The 20,564-nt window shown below is 42.5% G+C and overlaps 4 protein-coding genes across 4 annotated transcripts; 2 read left to right on the plus strand and 2 right to left on the minus strand.

The window, feature by feature from the left end:
* Positions 1-1,031: 1,031 nt before the first annotated feature.
* LOC6502974 (nuclear RNA export factor 1) lies at positions 1,032-20,522 on the minus strand. The gene is made up of 10 exons (XM_001963451.4): positions 20,007-20,522; positions 19,781-19,941; positions 19,629-19,721; positions 5,864-6,385; positions 5,692-5,801; positions 3,913-3,949; positions 2,811-3,037; positions 2,566-2,746; positions 2,008-2,501; positions 1,032-1,947 (listed from the first exon to the last, which is right to left on the minus strand). The coding sequence occupies exons 1-10, from the start codon at positions 20,125-20,127 to the stop codon at positions 1,848-1,850; spliced, it is 2,046 nt and encodes a 681-aa protein (XP_001963487.2). The 5' UTR covers positions 20,128-20,522; the 3' UTR covers positions 1,032-1,847.
* On the plus strand, positions 11,834-12,687 carry LOC6503133. The gene is made up of 2 exons (XM_001963452.4): positions 11,834-12,093; positions 12,162-12,687. The coding sequence occupies exons 1-2, from the start codon at positions 12,025-12,027 to the stop codon at positions 12,294-12,296; spliced, it is 204 nt and encodes a 67-aa protein (XP_001963488.1). The 5' UTR covers positions 11,834-12,024; the 3' UTR covers positions 12,297-12,687.
* On the plus strand, positions 16,048-16,695 carry LOC123257511. Its single transcript, XM_044716895.1, has one exon. The coding sequence runs from the start codon at positions 16,152-16,154 to the stop codon at positions 16,590-16,592; it is 441 nt and encodes a 146-aa protein (XP_044572830.1). The 5' UTR covers positions 16,048-16,151; the 3' UTR covers positions 16,593-16,695.
* On the minus strand, positions 16,616-18,914 carry LOC6502973 (putative sodium-dependent multivitamin transporter). Its single transcript, XM_001963454.4, has one exon. The coding sequence runs from the start codon at positions 18,587-18,589 to the stop codon at positions 16,766-16,768; it is 1,824 nt and encodes a 607-aa protein (XP_001963490.1). The 5' UTR covers positions 18,590-18,914; the 3' UTR covers positions 16,616-16,765.
* Positions 20,523-20,564: the final 42 nt, after the last annotated feature.

Raw genomic sequence — 20,564 nt, forward strand, 5'->3', positions numbered from 1 at the left:
TTAGATTTTGATACAAATTGAAGCCGACTAAGTCCTGACTCGTTTTTTAATTAAATGAGAAATGAACACTATCCAAAATATTGTCTAAAATGAGATTAACATTTTAATTGTTTCTAAAACCTCCACAACCTATCCAAATCTAATTTTTTTTGCCGAAATATCCATAACTTGGCTAATACTTCTCCGATCGGCAAATTTCATACCTTTCAAAGTTAAGAACTTAGAGTAGAATGATATTCAATCAAAACCTGGCCAACTATTTTTAAAAACAATTTTTCGAAATTTGTCAAATTTCCATCACATTTTTTTCCAAAAATGGGGCCAACATTTTATTTTTATTTATTTCTTTGATTTTTTATGCAAATTGAAGTGAATTTGAACCCTGATTCATAAATGGTATTCCTTTTAAAAATTGGTTTAGAAAAAGCTGAGATATTGGTTAAAATTTGCTATGAAAGTTTCCATGTTGGTGGATTACTTGCCAGTCCTTTTTTATGCCCTCAGTTGGCCCTTATTTCCTGTTAAAAAGGCGCCTATTAAATATTGCCAGTGTAATGTAGATAAAACGTTCTACTTTTCCTACATACTCCCGTGTAAAATTACACAGTACGAACGCAGGATGTCAAAACTATGTATATAGCCCCTAGATGGCGCTGTTAGAATACGAAAGTGTAGCATACATTTTAGAGTCTTATACTCCTTCGCAGGTTCCTCCTGAGAGGACACCAGATGCCATTCAGATCCTTTGAAAAAACAAATAATAAATAAAAGCCATTTGTTGCACAATTGATTCTGTTAAATTTATTTTAGACTTAAACGTAACTTAATTATGCACACATTCAGGGACGCACACACTTAGCGTCTAATGGGTATATGCAAGTATATATAATATATATACGTATATATATAATTCCTATACACCATATGTTCTTAAACTCAATTGGACTTATGGACTAAGCACGAACTGTAAATGTTAATCATTGTGCTATTAAGGATGTGGATCAAACTCGCCATATCTGACTCTATAAAAGTTTACAATGTGGTCATTTTTTTTATTGCTTGTCCAAAATTAATAAACATACATAATTTTCGAATTTGCTTATAAACAATGCTTTTCCTATTCGTGTTTTGGCGAGAGGGGATCGGTGCAGTTTTGTATACAAAAATTTATGGCTACAGGATATGGGGAAAGGGTTTTTGGGTCCTGGATCGGGATTGGGATCGGGATCAGGACACAATTCTATGTGTGTTTTGCGACGGTGGAGCTCAGTCCTGTTCAGCTCCTGCCGTGGCTTTGGTTTAATTTTATATAACTCTTAAGTGTTCTTAAGTATTTTGAAGTGGTTTGTGTTATATTTTATATAAGTTTCTTTCTCTTAGCACAACTAGAACAATTTAAACTAGAGGGGGGATGGTTCCAACAAGGATGCCTCCGCGCCACAAAACCAGATCTGAGCGCGCGGATATTTAAGGAGAAATAAATTAACCTATCTGAAGGCTCAGCACGGCCCCATTTTAGTATTTCCAAGATGGGAAAAAAAACAAATAATCGGTTACGATGGTAAAACTAAAGAAAAAAAATAATAACAAATTAATTCCTAATCTAAGGACTGTCTTGAGATACGGAAACAAATTGACTCTTTAGGGCTAGGCTATTGTGCTAATCCAAAATTGTGTGGTGGTATGGTGGTATGGTGGTGTTGTCCCCAGTTTTCCATATCGTTTTCCCTGTTTTATTGTGTGTGTGTGTGTGTGTGGTGTGTGTTTTTGTTTGTGTTGAATTGTTGTGTAATTCGGCCACTGTTCGTACTGTTGTTGTGTGTTGTGGTTGTAAGTTTTTTGTGAATTTACTTGACAAAGGCCTCTGGCGGTATTTTGTTTTCCTTGAAAAGTTTCTCGAACACAAAAGCGGCGTGGTTAAAGTCCCAATTTGTTTCCTCAAGGCATCTGTAAAGCAAACCAAAGATTAGTCTTGTCTTATTAAGAAATATAGGGCTTCTGACGTACTTTCGGCTCCAGTCTAAATTCATCTGGCTTTGCGCACTCATGGCCTGAACCATTTGCATTTTGGTGGCATCGTCCTGCGGCAGTCCGGCTGCTCCCATGGCGGCACTGCCGCTGGCCACAGCACTGGGGCCGGGCGGAAGAATGGCCACAACCTGACCGGGGGCCTGGCCCTGATTGAGACGGTTCTGCAAGCTGCTGGAAGATATGCTCGGCATGGAGCTCTGCATGGAGCTGGTCGATGCGGCGGCACTGGTCGAGGCAACGGCTCCGGGAGCCGGCTGGTGCTGAGAGCGCTTGAATTCGCGCGTCTGTTCATGGGTGGCGTTGGTCAAAAAGATGGTCTCGTTGCGGATACAGTAGCCGGTGTTCTGGGGCACCACCACAAAGGTGCGGGCGAAGTGGCGCAGATCGTAGGACTGCATTGAGGCGGGAGTGCTGGACTCGCCGTTGAATTCTTTGAAGAGACCGGTAACTGTGAACACCATCATGGAGGACTGTGGAAAGGGATTACCAACAAAGTTAAGTTAACTCTTCTTCAAACCACAGCCCTATACTCACATTAAAAATAGTCAAGTCGACGGTGAAAGTGCGACGCTCATGGAGCGTCCTCGGCCACTCGTCCAAAGTGGAAACACAAGCTAGACGGCCGTTCTTAATCAAACGGGTGCGATGGTCATCACGGTCGTTGTTCACCAAGCGACGAAGATTGCGATTGAACTTCCAGAAGTTGGTCAAGCGGCTAGTCGATGGGAAAAAAAAACTAAATAAGACATCTATTCTATAACATCCTCCTATTTACTCACCTTCCGGCCTGGCTGGCCGATGGCATGGTTATCGAGAGCATGGCGTGCTCGTGGTAGGCCTCCAGCAGGGCCTGACGGTTGTCAGAGTCGAAGATACGGAAGTACTGGTCCAAGAACTGACGCACCACATCGGCGCCGGCATTGTCGCACAGAAACGAAGCCTTTGTGTCGGGAATTCTACCCGATTCCGAATCAAAATTCACTTGCGGCGCCAAAGCCTCCCCATCCTAGTTGTTCGAGGGATACAATGTAGGTTATGTGTTTCGGGTTTGGTTTCGAAAAGTCGAGGAAAACTTTTAAAGCAGCCATGGGAAATGTACAGAGTACTATGCTAGAAACTTTTTTGTTTAAACCCAACTAAAGGGCTTGGAGTTAACGATAAATCAGACTGTATGATGGAGTTCCTAGTTGAAAGATTAGTTCCTAGACTGTAGGATACCCGGTACTGCTCTCAGAGTTCCGACCAAAAAAATCTAAATCTTGCAGACTAGTTTGTGGACTATAGGTTACCTGGAATTGCTACACCCGCAGAGGTCCTGGAAAAAAGCTCAAAATCAAGAGCTTATGATGGCCACTACTTATACCAAGCCCCCCAAAAAACAACTTTACATTATAGATTGCTTCAAAGTATTAAGTAATAAGTTTACAGATTAGTTTCTGGACTGTATGATAACCGGTACTGTTCCTAGACTTCCTGAAAAAAAAGATGAAAGTCTAGAGCACATAAGGCCCATGATTCTAAGCCCCTAATCAAAAGAAGTACAAATTCAATACTATATTATAACCGGTACTGCTCGTATAAGACTGTCACCGGCACTGTCACACCTGTAGAGTTCTTTAAAGAGCTAAAAATCTGTTCTGAAATGCTGATACCCAATCCTCCCAAAAAGAACTAAAAATTCAAGACTAGTCCCTGACAATTCCCTGACAAACAACTCCTCCTTCAATAAACCCAATAAAATATCAAAAAAGACAAACAAAGTAACTCATCAGATAGCATAGATCATAGATGCTACCCCCAGGTACTTCCCATAGCGCTGCTTATTAAGAAGAGAAAGATCTGTAAAGAAGGATGTCCTTTGCCGAGGATCATCTCACTTACCAACTTGAGCAGTTTGGGGAACTTGCGACGGACCTCGCTGTAAATAGTGGTTCGGAGTTGGGATAATCGGCCGAAATTGATTGTTGGCATTGACGATGATAGGATATGCGAGTTAAATAGCGTAAAATAAAAAAATTAAATGGGTTACAAGTGGGCATGCCCAGCCAGAGTTGTTGAGTGGCAGATATGTCAGGTATCATTCCCATGATATATCTTTTTTTATATATTTCGATTTACTCGACTGGCTCGCAATAGCTTTCAGGAGCTCTGGGGGCAGCTGAAGAGGCAGAGGAGCTTGGTTTAAAGGCTCTTTGGCCTTTTTTATGGTCTTGGGATTGGAAAGTCAGTGGAAGAAAGCCATTTGAGTTCGACATTGTGCTCTAGGCATCTTTTCTTAATCTTTTTTTCTCCTTTTTTTATTTATTATTTTTTTCATTTTTTTATTGATTTTTTCATTTCTTTTTTTATGATTTTTTTTCTTCAAATGTGACCCCAAGCTTCATACTTGGCTGCCTGGCTTTGTCTTGTTTTTTTTTTTGCAGTGTAGTGTGTGTGTTGCGTTCGTCACTGGTATCGCACTTTCCGCCGGAACACAAGCCCGAAAACAAAATTCTACAAAAATTCCACCATATTGTGGATTAGCAACCCAGCGCAGTGATTATTAGTTTTTTTCGTAACGTATCTGGCCACCGGCGCCAGTAATACGAGTATTTCGTCACCTAGTCCGTCAGTCTGTCGTCCCACCCTCGCCCTCCACTGGAAGGGCGAAGGTTCTTCGTCGAAGCGCTGGGCACCTGACACCACCCGGTGTCCTCCTAAGAGACACCGCCACCGCCACCGCCAACGCTGCCACCGGCGCCGACTCTTCCAGGCAGCCGCCGCTGTTGCAACAAGCGGCAGCGCAACAACAACACCACGACCTTGCGGCCGGGCGTGCGTGCGCCCCTCAGTATGTTGGGGTGCGGGGTGGGGGAAGCTGGGTGGGCGCCCGGTGCACGATGGACGGTAGTTGGGTGGTAAAGTGGGTGGTTTCTTTTTTTTTTTGTAAGTTATAATTTTTGGATCTCTAAGAGAGAGACTCTTCTGAGTCCATCTGCTGCCGCTGTGGGGTTGCTGTTGCTTTAATTTCGGGGCATGTTGCATGTCCGTCGGAAAGGCGAGGGGATATAGGTGGGGTTACGTTTCTTGTGTGGCTGTTGTGTAGTGTGTTTGGTGTTAGTTCTTGGCCATTTTGTGGCCAGCAACCTTGGCCTGGGGTCAGGATATAGTTCTTTTTTTTCAACATTTCTTTTTTTTTCTTTTTTTGGCATAATTTTTTAGTTTTTTTCGTTATTTCTTTTGGGATAAACATCCTCTTTTTGAATGCCTCTCTCAATAGCCCTGTGCCACTGATACATCTGCCTTGTCCTTCCGGCAGTTTCGAAATCAATTCTCCACAAGCGCCTTTGCCTGCTCAACTGCCTTTCTTTTCCGGAGGCTTTCCAGGCCATCCTTATTTTTCTAAAAAAAAAATTACAAACAAGGAACACATCCTGGATCCACGAACTTCCTAACTCGGCAGTGCATCCTCGTCAGAAATAAGATAAACAAAAGAAATAATCAAATGGAGAGACAACGGAATAATGGACAAAATGCTAATCCTATTTCCTGTGTGACTCCCGACGCGGCGACTCCCACGTCGAATTTGTAAGTTTTTTATGTTTTTATGTCTTTTTTGGTAGCAGGCAGCACATCCTGCAGAAAAGGGAGAACGCCAAGGATAATCACACTATAGTATACCTGATAAACTGGGACGACTCCTTGTAGCGATTGCGGCACGGATTGTTCTTCAGCACCAGCTCCACGATCGGAAGATTGCGGAAGACGAGCAGATGGGCCAACGAAATGATCTGAAAAGGAATACAAACTGATTAGTACCGTGTAGGATGACCAAGTGACCTCCAAAACCCACCTTGTTGTCGCCTAGATAGAGGATCTTCAGATTGGGCAGACGCTTCTCGACACCCTTGAACGCCTCCATGCCGGACATGCCGTTCTCGTTGAGATTAATGGCCTCCAGATCGGGTATGTTCTCGCAGATAATGTCGAGGACGGCGCTCATGACATTGGAGCGGAAGAGCGGACAAAAGGTGAGCTTCAAGTCGGGATCGGCATGGAAACGGGAGAGATCCAGGGCCTTGGTGGCCACATTGTAGCGCTTCGCCATAGTCACTTTCATCTTCTCCTTGACGGCGTCGTCGATGGCCACCATTGGTATGCCGCTGCGGACGCGGGGCATCAAACGGAAACCGTCCGGTAGCTGGGCATGACGGCCCAGTTGCTGGATGCGCTCGGCGGTCTCGAAGTCGTCCGTGAAGAAGATGACGCAGCTGCGCTCCGCCCGCCAGTATTGCGGGATGAAGACGTGCGGCGACAAGGCGGCCAGTAGAGCCCGGAGGAGTGTCTCCTTGTCGTAAATCTGTCCATTGTGTATCTGCAATTATATGGAGGCAAATATTGTATGAGACACCGCTGATAGACGCGGATAGTTGGCTTTAAAATTATGTCACACAAGCGGCGTGGCGAGGGTGGAGCTTTGTTTGCTCGCCGGGTTCTGGCTCTGCTCCACTTTCTGTATTGGCTTTTCTGCCACTTCACATTGTAAGAAGTGTTAGCGGAAAGATAGTTTCCGACCCTGGAGCTCCAAAGAAAGCTTGTACAAGTACTTCCCCACACAACAAATATCAGGCAGTATTATTAGACCTACTATTGTTTCTTTTTTTTATTGCCAAATTATGACTCATTTAAGATTAAAACTCTTCTAGATTTCTTCGGTAGAATAAGCTAAAATATACGTAGGATGAACTACAATTTCGATATTTATCGATATTTTCAAACTAATCTAGACAATCTGTAAAGATCTGTTTAGGAAAATTAGTAATCAATAATAAAAAATTTATTTTATACATTTTACTAAATAGAATTTTTAATATCTGATGATTAATTTTTCGATATTTATCGATAACTTTATTGCTCCTTGAAAATATGAATCGAAAAATAACGATATATTTCAATCTAATTTCAATCGATAAAAAATTACATTATATGCATTTTAATCAATAAATTAAAATGATTCAATTCTACAATTTCCATATTTTTCAATAATTTTATCGCATTTGAAGGAAAAAAGCGATATATTTCAATATAATTTATTTGAAATGACTTTGGAATTGTTTTATTTATCGATAATACAAACGATAAACTATAACTATGTCTATCTCCTGATTTCGCTATATAAAAATTTTTTGATCGCTTAATGCCAATCAAACGCAATCGAAAAAACAACGATATATTCGATATATTTTATTCTAATAATCGATAAAAAGCAGATTTTATACAGATTTCAATTAAAAAATCGATGAACTGTACTATAGTAGATGTGGATTATCTGGAATTGTTATATTTATCGATCATTTGATCGATTAAAGTTAAGTAGTCGATAGCAAAAACAAGATATAAATTTTAATCGTTTAAGACCGCATAGAAATCGATAAAATTACGATATATTAGATAGGTTTCAATCATTTTCATTCTTAAATTATAAATTCGATAACTGCAATCACTAGCCTGGGCGGTGTAGGCGTGTCTCCCCGCCACTTATCGATAATTGGCCCTGTTTACTCGCCTGTATTCCCGCCAATTACGATACGAGTATTTAGGTCCCCCCCATTTGCATGCCGTGGCTCTTGGGAGACAGGGACCACTCGTCGTCACCTCTAATTAGATTTTTTTTGTTCCAGGCGAGGCACTCTCTTATCGGTCTGGAACTGTCAGTGATTTAATTACGAGTGAGTGTACGGCAAACAGAGGCGATGATGATGATGATGATGGTTGGGGCGGAGGTGATATGCCGTAAGATCTCACTCCATGAAGGTCAGATACCAATATCAACGGCTATTATTATTCGTTGGTATCTAATCGGTCAGATACAGATATATATACACTGCGCGTCATCAGATTAGCGCCCCCTGATCATTCTCGGGTAATGTCCAATATTATCCAAACTATCAAGGCTAAGCCATAAAACTTTTTTTTGACGATACTTTTAATAATATTCTTCAAAATAAGATAAGGTACATAATGATAAGTATAACAATAATATTTTATTTATTTGAAAAGAAAATGTATACCAAATATATGAATTTAATTTTGCTTCATCAGATTAGCGCCCCCTGCTTAAATTTAATGAATTTTCACTTAATGCTTAACAACTAGTAGTGTTTTATGCTTAATCTTATTATTTACTTATTTTTTAATCAAATTAATAATGGGTGGTCCCGCTCCCATTTTCCAGGACCTCACAGATCCTGCTAGGAAGTGACTCGTACAATTTCTCAATGTATTGTAATGATATGGAAGACCAAGCTTCTTTAATCCCGTCGATGAGCTCCAATTTTGTACTATACTGCTTTCCAGACTCGTAAACTTTTCTCGAGAGCCATCCCCACACGTTCTCTATTATATTTAAGTCCGGAGAGTACGGCGGCCACGCCAGGACATCAACGTTTTGGCCCTGTATCCACGATTTTACAGATCGGGCAGTGTGGATTGGAGCGTTGTCGTGTTGAAAACGCCATTTAAGATTTCCAAAACAATTTTGGAAATGTGGGAAAGCCGTTTTTAAAAGATTATTATACGCCATGGCGTTCATTTTCGGGGTGAGAAATTGTAACTCATAGGTGCCATAATAGGATATGGCTCCCCATACCATTACGCCACCTACCCGGCTATGTAAACGATCTAAAATATGCTCTTCTTTACGCATGTCGTGGAAATAATAATTATAGCCGTCAGGGCCTTCTAAATTAAATTTCTTTTCATCGGAAAAGACTACAAAGCGCCACTCCTTCGACCATGTCATATGCGAGCGAGCAAAATTTAGGCGCATTTCCTTTCGTAACTTATTTAGTTGTGGTTTTTTTTTTAGTTTTAGTCTTTTCAAGTGTTCTGCTTTTTTTATGACTCGTAATACCGTAGACTTGCTAGCTTCCACACCGCTTTTTTCTTTAATTTTTGTAGAAGAGTCGTGTGAATTAGACGCATGTCTAACTATAGACCGAATGTCTGCTTCGGAAATAACTCTGTTGTTACCGCCTTTCATATTTTTACCATAGCCTTGTTTATTTTTAAGAAAACTGGCTATAGTTTTTCTATGCCTTCCCATTTTTTCAGCAATTTTATGTAAAGATAAGCCACTTTCACTAAAGGCTTCGATCTTAGACTTTTCTTCTAAAGATAGGACAGTTCCTTTACCCATTTTGATTCTCAGTTTATAAACAATTATTCAATTAATCAGCACAAAAAATTTCACAACTGTACGTCAAAAATTACGCGAGATAACTAAATTTGAATTTACAGGCGCTAATCTGATGACGCAAAATCAGTGCAAGCTTTTGCAGAGAAAGTAAAACAAAAGAAGAAAAAATAGATAACGGATTCTCTCACCTAACGGTATTTCTGTCAGAAAGCGACAATTTGTGCATTTTAAAAGCAACAACAAAAATTTTGAAGTTGCGTGCAATAGAAACAGAGATAGATGCAATAAAGTAAAACCAAAAGGGGGTCGCTAATCTGATGACTCGCAGTGTATATATAGGGAGTAGTACACAGTGGAATCAGTGGAGATTAATTCAATTAATCAGATCAGTTTAGGGTACAGTCTGTCTGCTTCCATCTTGGAAGCCTTATTCCACCTCCCATCCCACATGCATATTCAAATAATAATCGTGTGAATGATCACTAAGCTTGCTCCACTATTCACATTCACACTCGCACTCATACTCATATTCACACTCATATTCGTATCAACAAGATAAGTCTGAAAACAGCCGCATGTCAGTCCGTCCAAACCACCCACTCATTCATTGCGCATTAATGCGATAAATATATTTATTATGGGCATTAGCCGTTTCGTTATTTTTGTCTCTTTGTCCGAAAACCCAGAAAGCCCCGCCATATCAGTCGCTGCTGGTTTTTAACCCCAGATTGTCCCACAATTGACCCATTTACCAGGTCCTTTTCTTTCCGAAAGATTAAAAACAAACCCCCTCAAGATCCTACGGATAATAATCTTTATTTTTTTTTTGAATATAAACTAATTAGTTCCGTTGGTTAATTGCTCATTAGCTCTTGCACTTTTGTTTTTTAATTCATTATCTGGGCATTACTCATTCGGGATTTAATCTAAAAATTTTCTGCATGAACCAGAACGGTTGTTTGCTTTTTTGTCACCAAATAATTTGGGTATTTCTAATGTCTCAATAAAGCGATAAATGATAAACAGATTTATGGCTAAAACATTATCTTTTAACCATTTTTTATGATTTTCTTTTTATAAGCTTGTGATAGGGAAATGTTTTCACAAGAATATTGAGAAAGATTTGCAGATGTGTTTCATTTAACAGTTTATATTAATTATATTATATATATATAATATAATATATATTAAATATATATATATAATATATATAATTAATATATTATATTAATTATATATAACAGATTATATTATCGATATTTATCGATTATCTATAGAATTTTAGTAAGATACAAGGATGAAGATTAGCAGGTGATTTTTATTTAAAAGTTTAATTATAAACCAAATAAATCCTGTTTTTAGTTACAATCGATATTTATCGATACCTTTTATTTTTGTAATATTTTTTTCTTTTAGTTCTATAAATTTTTATAGCTAAAAAACATATTATTACGTTATTAAAACGATATTATCGATATTTGACGATGATCTATATTTTTTAGGCATTATTCGTAATAGATGCCTCTAGTTTAGTTTAGTTTCTAGTTTTAAAGTAAAGACTTTTGGAACTATTTTTTAGATGAAAATATTATATGGGATCATACTGGATCCATAGTTCCACAATAAACATATATTTTAAGTTTAAACCTCGAATTTTAGACAGATAAAGGGAGAAAGGGTTTAACTTTTCATCTTTAAATCATAACCCAAATAAATTATGTTTTAAAAAATGTAAATTTGTTTAAAATGTAATATAATCGATATTTATCGATAACCCACATCTTCTAGTCTTTTTCATAGTAGCTTCTAGTTCTATACACTTTTAAAGCTAAAAAAGTAAAGAAAATTGTATATTGTGTTATTTTAGATCCATAATTCCAATAGACCTCTATTTTATATTTAAAGTAGAATCTCAGACCTCCAATACCACTGCCAAAACGATGCTTACATTGCATATAAGCACCCCCTGACCATAAAAACTATAAACAATTGCGATTCAAACAGAATTTCGATTAAATGTTAGCCATCCTTTGTTGGATGCATCGGAATGTGGAATGCGTTTCGAGCCTCAGACAACAATGGCAACCCTGAAATAGAGGGTTACGTTTGGAAACCGTTAAGACGACCGTCAAGGCCACCTGGCTAGGCTATTTAAACAAAAAAAAAAAATAAATAAAGATGACTGTATTCAGGAGGAATCGGGGGCATTCTCGGGAAGTGACTCCTACACCTCCCATGGGGGGCAGTGTGTGGGTGGGTGGGATTTGGGGCTTGGGGCTTGGGGAAGTGGGAGTGCTGATGGAATTCGAGCGTTTGGTTCGTTTTCACACACAGTCCACAGTACACAGAAATCAACGATATCAGAGCACAAAAAAGTGAAAAAAATAAAAGAGAGTAAGAGTGTGGTGTGTAGGAGGAGATATATAATATGTACATAGGTATATACCTTTTTTTTATACATTGTATTCCGCACAATACAAAATACGAGCTCGCTGAGACATATTTCTAGAATTGATATGGAGCTATGACGACTCCAGTCGCAGTCGCAGTCGCCGTCGCAGTCGCAGTCACTGCTGGCGTCGACGTTGGCGTCGGTGTCGGTGTCGGGGACCGGTGGGTTGGATTGGATTGGACTGGGCTGGGTTGGGCCAGAGTTTCAGTGAACAAGTGACAAGCGCGCGACTCGCCCACGGACTTCCCAAGCCGGAGTAACAAAATAGAACAATAACAAAAGCCCCAATAACCCTAGATAATCCCAGGGATTATCGAATAATTTCTAATCAAACAAGGACTATCGAAAAACAAAAAAAAACAGAATGGGAGGCTGTTGCTCAAAGGATCTGGACGACAAGCGATCGTGGAGTCCCGAGGAGACCAAGAACGGCGTGCGTAACGCATCTGACCGCCACCAATGTCCTTGACTGGCCACTATATAATCCTATATCTTCCGCAGAGCACCACATCCACCATCATCGCCCAGCCCCTGGACGAGGTGGGCAGCACCGGAGTCTTCACTTTGACCCGCACCACCACCACAACCACCAAGACGGTGACCAGCAGCAGCACCACCAACAATGACCAGGACTAGGATTCTCCATCATCACTTCAATTTAATAATTTCTTATTATTTTTTATTTTTTATTTTTTTTTAAATAACATCCCATCCATCGCTCGTATAATGAATATTTTTTTTTAAACTTTTTGTTGAAACGATTTCAATGCCATGTGTGTTTACTCGAAAATAATACAGAAACCGAAACAGAAACAGAAATTTAAAAAAAATAAGAGTGCGAAGAGTGCGAACTGGAGACTGGAGTGTACATACCATATATACTATATATAGAGTCTACATAGACTATATATAGTCTATATAGTCTATATAGTCTATATAGACAATGTGAATATTGAATATGAATCGAGTTAAGCTGTTAACGAATAATTATTAATTGTAATTTCATAATAAAACTGTTGAATCGCTAGATCTTGCACCGATTTCTGGATTCTCCCCGATTCCCCGACCGGATTGTAAATATATATATATATATATATCTTAGTAGTTCTCAGTGGGTTTTCTGTTGTGCTTGGATATTTTTTAATTGTTAAATCAATTGTGCAAATTAACAAAGTATTTCTCACCTCGATCCCCAACAAGGCAGTGTGTTCTGCTCTCTAAAATATAAATAATTCACATTCTGAATGAAAACTTGAATGGGAACTACCAGTCGGTTATTATTCCAAAGTTACATATTTTTTTTAAATCTCATTCAAATTGTGGTTCTATTCATCTCCAGACTGTAATCTTCAGTATTTTTTTTGTATTTCCCTCCTTTTATCTTATTTTGTGAAGTGAAGTGAGTCACTTGGGGAATGTGTCAAAAATTGTACAACTTTGCTTCCGTTTTCTATGAAGATTAAGGGAAGAAGAAAGGATGGTTTCCAGACTACATGATACCCGGTACTTGATTCTTTATATACATTACTCATTTGTTGATCTAACTTGGCTGAGCAGTTTGGTATTTGAAATAGAAACATTTGGTATCTAATAGTCTCCAATATAGTTCCTTTTTATTCTACAAGTACCGGGTATTATTGTTTCAGAAATATATGTAGTTCTAAACCCTATACAGTTCTAGTTTTTTTAGGCTTTTAATTATTTAATGATAAAGGAGCTTAAATAATATAACCTTGTATAAAGTAACTATATTATTTAATTATTTTCTAAACTTGGGCTTTTTATTTTATTTATTAAAGTTACAATCAGTGAAAAATGACTAAAAAATCACTCATTTTTGATAGAAAATAACATTTTATAATAAAGTATAAAAAATACTTCTTAGTTTCTTTATCGTTAATTAATCTTTATAGTTTTTTAGAATTAATAGACTCCAAAACAGTGATAAAAACTATTAAGCACCCATTTTAAAACCAATTTATAATAGAATATTGAAAACTCTCATAAAATATTTTCATGAGAAGCCATAAATAAATAGTTAATAGCCCTAGATTTTATCTTTTTTTAGTTTTGGCAAAGTTCCGCTTATCCAATTACCACTGTAGCAGGCTGTTTGCGAGTGCAAGCGAGACAATAGCCAGGCAGGGCGGCAGCGGGCAGAGCGAGAGGGCAGGAAGCACCTGCCAGTTCAATTGGCAAGCGAGATAAGAGCCACAATCCGACGCATTGGTGGCCGATGACATCAGGCGATGCAATGCCCACAAAAGCCACATAGAACACAGAAGCCACAGCCCATAACCCATAGCCCAGAACCCATAACCCATAACCCGCCAACCAATAAACGAAAATCAAAAGGGGGATCATCGGCAGGTGGTGGGAGGGTGGTGGTTCCTATGCCCCCGCACCATGCAGTCTCCTAACCACTCCCATGAGTCAGTCAGCCCCCAGTCTGGTGGCCACTCTAACCAGTCTGTTACGGTTTGTTTTTCGACAGAAGTGTTACTCACGGCACGTGTTAGCCGTCATCGGCGATCACTCACTCGGTTCTGGCCAGGCTTCCAGCGTTTCTGGCCCCTCCATATACAATATCGAGCCGCAAATATATAATACTGTTCACCATAGACATAGTACGGCAGTATCTAGCTCGGTCCAATGCGGTTTTCCAGCTGTGGTATCCATTTGGAGAATGCAAATGAGCATGCCCGGCGGGCAGGTTGCGAATTCCCAATTCCGAATTGCAATTATCAATGTCGTAACTGGCTTCTCCCAGGGTTCTCCGTAACATCACTGCCATAATGTATGGGCTGGCTGGCACTTCAATGCCCCTCTAATGCTTAATAAAAACTAAAAGCTTTTCATTCAGCGCCTCGAAACAGGCAACACGAGTTAGGTCACCAAAAAGTTTGGGATATATACTCGTAATAGGCCCCCTGGGATATGCCTTCAAATGGGACACTCCGGAATACATCGAGGGGAGGTGTATCAGCCAGAGTGAAGAAAGAACCATTCCATGACCCTCTTCCACCGATAAGATTAGATCGTCAAATATGCCAGATTCGGAATAAAAAATTAGAAGAGAACCAAACTGCGCAGATAAATTCAATCGGAGGCGGACAAATCCATTCCCCCCAGTCCAGACCCAGTGCAGACCCAGATCCAGACCAGAAACAGACACTCAACCAGGCACTGACTGCGCCAAAACCGAAGCAATTAAAGAACACATGTCCGGGCGGGACCCGGCCTCGGAGGGGTCGTCGATGTTCGCTCGTTTCTGTCATGGAATGCATATGCAGATAAAATAATTTGAACGACCCTACCAACCAGCGACTCTTCAATCAACAGCGCCCCTTGACAGTGCTGCTGGCTTTATGGCTATAAAGCGGCTAAAAAAAATATCTAATATTTAAATATTGAAATGTCGGAATAAAGTTTAAAAGAACACATTTACAGTGAAATCTAAACTAAACCCAATTCCTACTACGATAACCATTTTGTAAACTTTTAAAAACAAGTATTTTTCTCCTAATTATTTATAAATATTGCTTCTTTTCTATCTATTCTTAATTATTGTGGAACATTTTCACAATTTATAGCTTTAAGGAAATTAATATTAAATTAAATAAATAATTAAATACAATTTTAGAACTATTTTCATCAACTTGGGTAAAAAAAACTAGGGAAAAGTATTGCTTTACTCCAAAAATCTCAACAAATAACTTCAAAATTTAGTCAATTATCTTTAAAAAATAGCCAGATATCTTTTTAAATAGTTTCAATTCATATTTATGCCTTTCATTTATATATTTTATAAATATACTACAGATATAGTACGGCAAAAATATTGTTCTCAATATATTATAGAAATTATAGCAATATCGGCTATAGTTGACCGTTTTTTTGAGATTTCATTTCATTTTTAAATGTTAAATGTTTAAATGTTTTTTAATAAAAGCCAATGAAACCAGAGCAGTGTGAATTAATTTAAACAATAGAGTGAAATAATCATTAAAATTTAATGTACTTGAGTGCCATTAATTTAGTTTTGAATATTTACGGAAGACAAAATATTACAAAAACCTTGAGAATTTGAATACTGAATATTGGGCTTTTTTGTGAAATACATATAACATAGATCTTAAAATATCTAGTAATAATAACCATTCTGACATTAATTTAATTATTAAATATAAATATAAAAGATAAAAAACAACTCTTTTGAGATAAAATGCGGTTTCTATTGCTAAGAAATAATAATCCTGATCAAAAATATATATTCTCTGCGAAGCTATAAAAAAAACTGAAAACTCAGCCAGCTGGAAAATGGCCAAGGACGCATCTCTGGCAGAAAACAGAAGGCCGATCGAGAGAACGCACTGGAAGGGCAGACAGATAAATTGGAGCGCCCCCGAGTCCAGACCACGAAAGCCAGTGCCAGTGATCAGTAATCAGAGATCAGTGCCAAAGCAAAGCTTCGCGCAACCAGACGCCACCATGAAGAACCTAGTTCCGGGCAGAGTCCACCTCCTGGCTCTTCTGGCCATCCTGTGCGCCACCTCCGGCTGCCACTCGCTGCCGATGACGAACGAAGACCTGGACCTGGTCGCCCTGGCATCCGTGGAAGAGCTGGGCCATCACCCACGCAAGGAGCAGACCCCGTCTCCCCCGGAGTCCCAGTTCGTGGGACGGATCCCGCCGAAGAAGGAGACCGATGGAGAGGTGCAGCCGGATCAGTTCGAAACCTTTGTGAAGGAGCTGGAGGCGGCCGGAGTGAAGACGGCCGAACGACGCGATCTACGCACTCTCACCTACAAGGAGCTGACCCGTCTCCTGGCCCTCTGGCACCTCTCCCAGGGCCGCAACTACTACGAGGCCGCCGAGGAGGAGAAGAGGAAGGAGAGGGAGAAGGAGCCGGCTCCCGTCTACCACCACTAGAGACCACCATCAGCGCCTATTTGTTGATTTTAAGAGCTATTGTTTATTGAGTTCGAATGTTAGGGTCAAAGTTCAGCGAATAAAATGTGACACGAAAAGGGAACAGCTTACAACTACCTCCAGGATAGGTGCCCTTCCTCCCTCCCTGTAACCCGATCCCGTTTAGAGCTTCGTTAGGCCACATCCTTGTGCTTCTCCCACTCGATCTCGTCGAGTCGCGGCAGAGCCGAGGGCGCATCCACCGAGACGCCACCAATCTCCGAACTGGTGCCGGTGACCACCAGACGTGGCACCTGCCGCCTCTGCAGGCGCTTCGCCAGCGGCGGCACGAACAGGTCGTGCTTGATGAGGGTGCAGTCCGCGTCCTGGTAGATCCTCCGGTTGCTGTCCCAGCCGAGCAGGGCGCACAGCCAGGAGAGGAGCCAGCCCCCGAAGAAGGTCACCACGAAGCCCAGAGCGGCATACCACATGTAGCTAATCCGGTACAGGTAGAAGTAGTGATCGTCCGCAGAGTCCTCCTCGCCCGAGGCCTTCGCCTTAAGGAAGATATCCCGAGCGTAGCTCCTGTTGACAGGGCATCCCTCCGTGGACATGTCCAGGCCGACCAGCGGCGGCTTCGGCTGCCCGAATCCTATCCAGAAGCAGAACGCCAGCGAGATGACCAGTCCGGCCGTGGCCCCCTTGCCATTGGCCGAGGTGACGTACATGCCGAGGGTGAAGAGTCCCAGCAGCGGCCCGCCCACAATCCCGAAGATGGAGAGCGCCGCCTGCAGCAGACCGCCAATGGAGCCGGCCATGAAGGCCATACCGATGCAGAGGGCGCCGTAGAAGATGGACAGCAGCTTGGAGTACCAGAGGGTCTGCTGGTCGGAGAGCGACCGCTTCGCCACGAAGTGCATCAGGGGCTTGAGGTAGTCCTCCAGGGTGACGGCGGCCAGGGAGCTGATGATCGAGCTGATCGTGGAGAGGCTGGCGCAGAAGATGCCCGACACGAAGAGCCCGGAGAGGCCGGTGTACTCGCCCATGGTGTCCACCACGAAGAGCGGCATGACCTGGTCGCGGGAGTTGACCCGCCCCTCCAGCAGCGGGTCGCAGGTGCGGTAGTACCAGTAGATGCACAGCCCCGAGAAGCAGGTGCTCACGCTCAGCAGGCACAGGATGGGCAGGCACCACCACAGGGCCGCCTTGGCGGCGCCCAGACTCCGCACCGCCAGCAGCCGCTGCACCTGGGTCTGATTCACGCCATAGATGGCCAGGTAGGTGGCACTGCCGCCGAGGATCTGGGTGAACCACGTGTGCCGCGTCGTCGGATCCACACTGAAGTTGGTGATGTCGATCCGGCCGTTCTCCTGGGCCACGCGCCAGATCTCGCCCAGGCTGCCCGCCTTCACCCACGCGCAGATGATCACACTGAAGATGGCGACGAACATGAGCAGCGACTGGTAGATGTCGGTGATGAGGACGGCCTTCATCCCGCCCAGCGTCGCATAGAAGGTGCACACCACGCCCACGATCACGATGGAGAAGATCTGGTTCAGGCCGGTGACCGCCTCCAGGGCCAGGGCCGGGGCGTACACCACGATGCCCATGTAGAGCACCATCTGCAGCGTGAAGCTGAGCGAGGCGGCCAGTCGGGTTCCGTATCCGAACCGAATCTCCAGGTACTCGTACACGCTGGCCGTCTTCAGACGGTAGAAGACCGGAAGGATGAGGTGGGCGGCTATCGGCGTGGACACGATGTAGGAGACGTTGATGATGACGAACATGGTGCCGTACTGATAGATCTCCATCGACACGCCCAGCAGGGTGATGGCGGACATGAAGCTGGTCATCAGGCTGAAGGCCACCGGGGTGATGCCCATGGAGCGGCCCGCCAGCAGGTACTCGGTGGTGGTGCTCTGCCGGCTGCCCGCGAAGCGATAGTACAGGCCGATGGCCACCGAAATGGCCAGCACCACCGCCAAAATGGTGTAATCCCAGGCGCCTAAAGTGGCCATGACTGTCCGTTGTCCGTTTGCAGCTGCTTTCTTCTGGCCAAGAAATTAGCGGCCCTCTAATCGCACATCTAATCGCTCCGGCAACGGTTACGGGAATGACTACGGCTGCGTTTACGGCTGATAAGTGTGTGGCCCTAAATGTGCGCGACGGCGACGGCAGCGGCGGCGGTGGCGGTGGCCCCTCTTGAGATTCGGCGACAGCGGAACACGAGCACAGAGTCTTGAGAGTCCGTCGGTCGTTGGCGAAATGATGGGCCGCCAAAGGAGGCGGTTCTATTAGCCGCTAACTGGGCCATCAACGTTCGGCCGTTTACGACCCCGCCGAGAGATAGCGCTGCCGGGGATTGCCCATCGCGAGTGGCGGGTGGCTGGTGGCTGGAGGACCAAAAAGCCTCTCCTCGCGGCCTCCGAGCCTGGTTTTTTATTTTGGCTGACTACACAGCTACAGAGAGTTAAGCCAACCATAAATATTTATTTGCCCGCTCGCTGGCTGGGCAATTGCAATTGCAATTGTAATTGTTTTTGCTCTCCTCCTCCCCCGCCACGTAACACAAAATGTACTTGTTTGCCTTACGATTTTTACGAGAGAGAATTAATTAATAAACACCAGCGATTGAGGGCGGGACGTCAGTCAGAGGCCCAACAGAGCACAACAAGTGGAGGCGAATAAAAGGACACTGTCACTGCCCAGTGTCGCATAGGCCATGGACTATGTAGTCTGTGGAAGTGGACTTGAGTGTTACAGTGACCTTATCCAAAGTCTAACTAACCACCAGACTACAAACACCATAAAGCATAGCGTGTGATAAGGCCTTAATGGAGGCCCCAAAAATAGTGCGCTCCGTCCATAAATCTGGTCCATATAGATCTATCTATATGGCACGCACTAGCAATAGCACTCCATATAAACACACACTGGGTAAAAATAATAGTAGCTCTAGAGAGATTCTTAACTATTTTTGGGTCTCACCCGAGACTAGAGTAGGATTATAAAAAAAATATAAACAAAAAGCATAGAAAGAAGGCCTTTTTGACTTACAGTCACTTGATACCAGCCATAGCTATTCGGGACTAGCTTTCCGAACTTTCCACGTGGAATCGGTGATCCTCGGCGACGGGATGTGGGTCGCTCCTAGAAGTTAGTTTCAATAAGTAGGTGGACTTGGTCTAAAGAGATAGATGGAGGCATACCTTCGCATTGGTGGTCATTTCATTCATATCGTCATCATCGTCCCAGCGACGGAAGTCCTCGAGGCGCAGCTTAACATCCTTCTTGTTGTTGGGAAACTGCGAGGGCTTGAAGCTGACCCGCCGCTTGTTACGGTCCTTGCGGCGTTGATGGTCCTCCAGATCTGAAGGATGATTGGTTCATTCGTCCATCACTGATCACTGTAAGCTGTAGCTCCCATTTACTTACCATCATAGTCTTTTAGGGCAGAGTAACGCGATCCGCCGCCACTACCACTGCCGCCGCTGCCGCCATTTCCAGCATTATTGTTGTTGTAACGCTGGCCACCGCCTCCGCCGCGCCTAGGCATCCTTAATGAATTGAGAATCCGCTTGGTAACAAATACCGCTTGGCTCAGCACGTTTTTTATTTTTTAGTTGTTGTTCCGCTCCTCTCGATTGTTGTTGCTGCTATGCCGAGTGTGACACACTGACGACTCTCTGTCGAATTTCCACTGAATACTGCTAACAAGTCGACGCCCGCCTCCTCCGACACACGTCTCGGGGATTGCTATGCCTTCTTGTGTTCTAAATCTACGATTCAGTTGTAGTTTTGGCTGGAATAAAGGGAGATTTTACGCCAAACTCTTGTTTCAAATTTCGACACAAAGCAACGCAATTTCGTGAAATTTATTTTTTATTGTCTTGTGGTGGGAGTTATGGCCAACTATCGATACTAGTGATACTAGTGATGGAACTTGGGAAAATTATTTTCTAAATTCAATTTATTTTGCGTTATCGGTAAAGG

The sequence above is a fragment of the Drosophila ananassae genome, chromosome XL (assembly GCF_017639315.1).
Source record: "Drosophila ananassae strain 14024-0371.13 chromosome XL, ASM1763931v2, whole genome shotgun sequence".
Taxonomy (NCBI): domain Eukaryota; kingdom Metazoa; phylum Arthropoda; class Insecta; order Diptera; family Drosophilidae; genus Drosophila; species Drosophila ananassae.

Coding starts and splice junctions, on each gene's coding strand:
- LOC6502974 (XM_001963451.4), bottom strand. CDS start 20,127: ATGCCTAGGCGCGGCGGAGGCGGTGGCCAGCGTTACAACAACAATAAT. Junction 19,942..20,006: donor TGCCCTAAAAGACTATGATG/GTAAGTAAATGG, acceptor ATCATCCTTCAG/ATCTGGAGGACCATCAACGC. Junction 1,948..2,007: donor AATTTAGACTGGAGCCGAAA/GTACGTCAGAAG, acceptor TTTGCTTTACAG/ATGCCTTGAGGAAACAAATT.
- LOC123257511 (XM_044716895.1), top strand. CDS start 16,152: ATGAAGAACCTAGTTCCGGGCAGAGTCCACCTCCTGGCTCTTCTGGCC.
- LOC6503133 (XM_001963452.4), top strand. CDS start 12,025: ATGGGAGGCTGTTGCTCAAAGGATCTGGACGACAAGCGATCGTGGAGT. Junction 12,094..12,161: donor CCGAGGAGACCAAGAACGGC/GTGCGTAACGCA, acceptor TATCTTCCGCAG/AGCACCACATCCACCATCAT.
- LOC6502973 (XM_001963454.4), bottom strand. CDS start 18,589: ATGGCCACTTTAGGCGCCTGGGATTACACCATTTTGGCGGTGGTGCTG.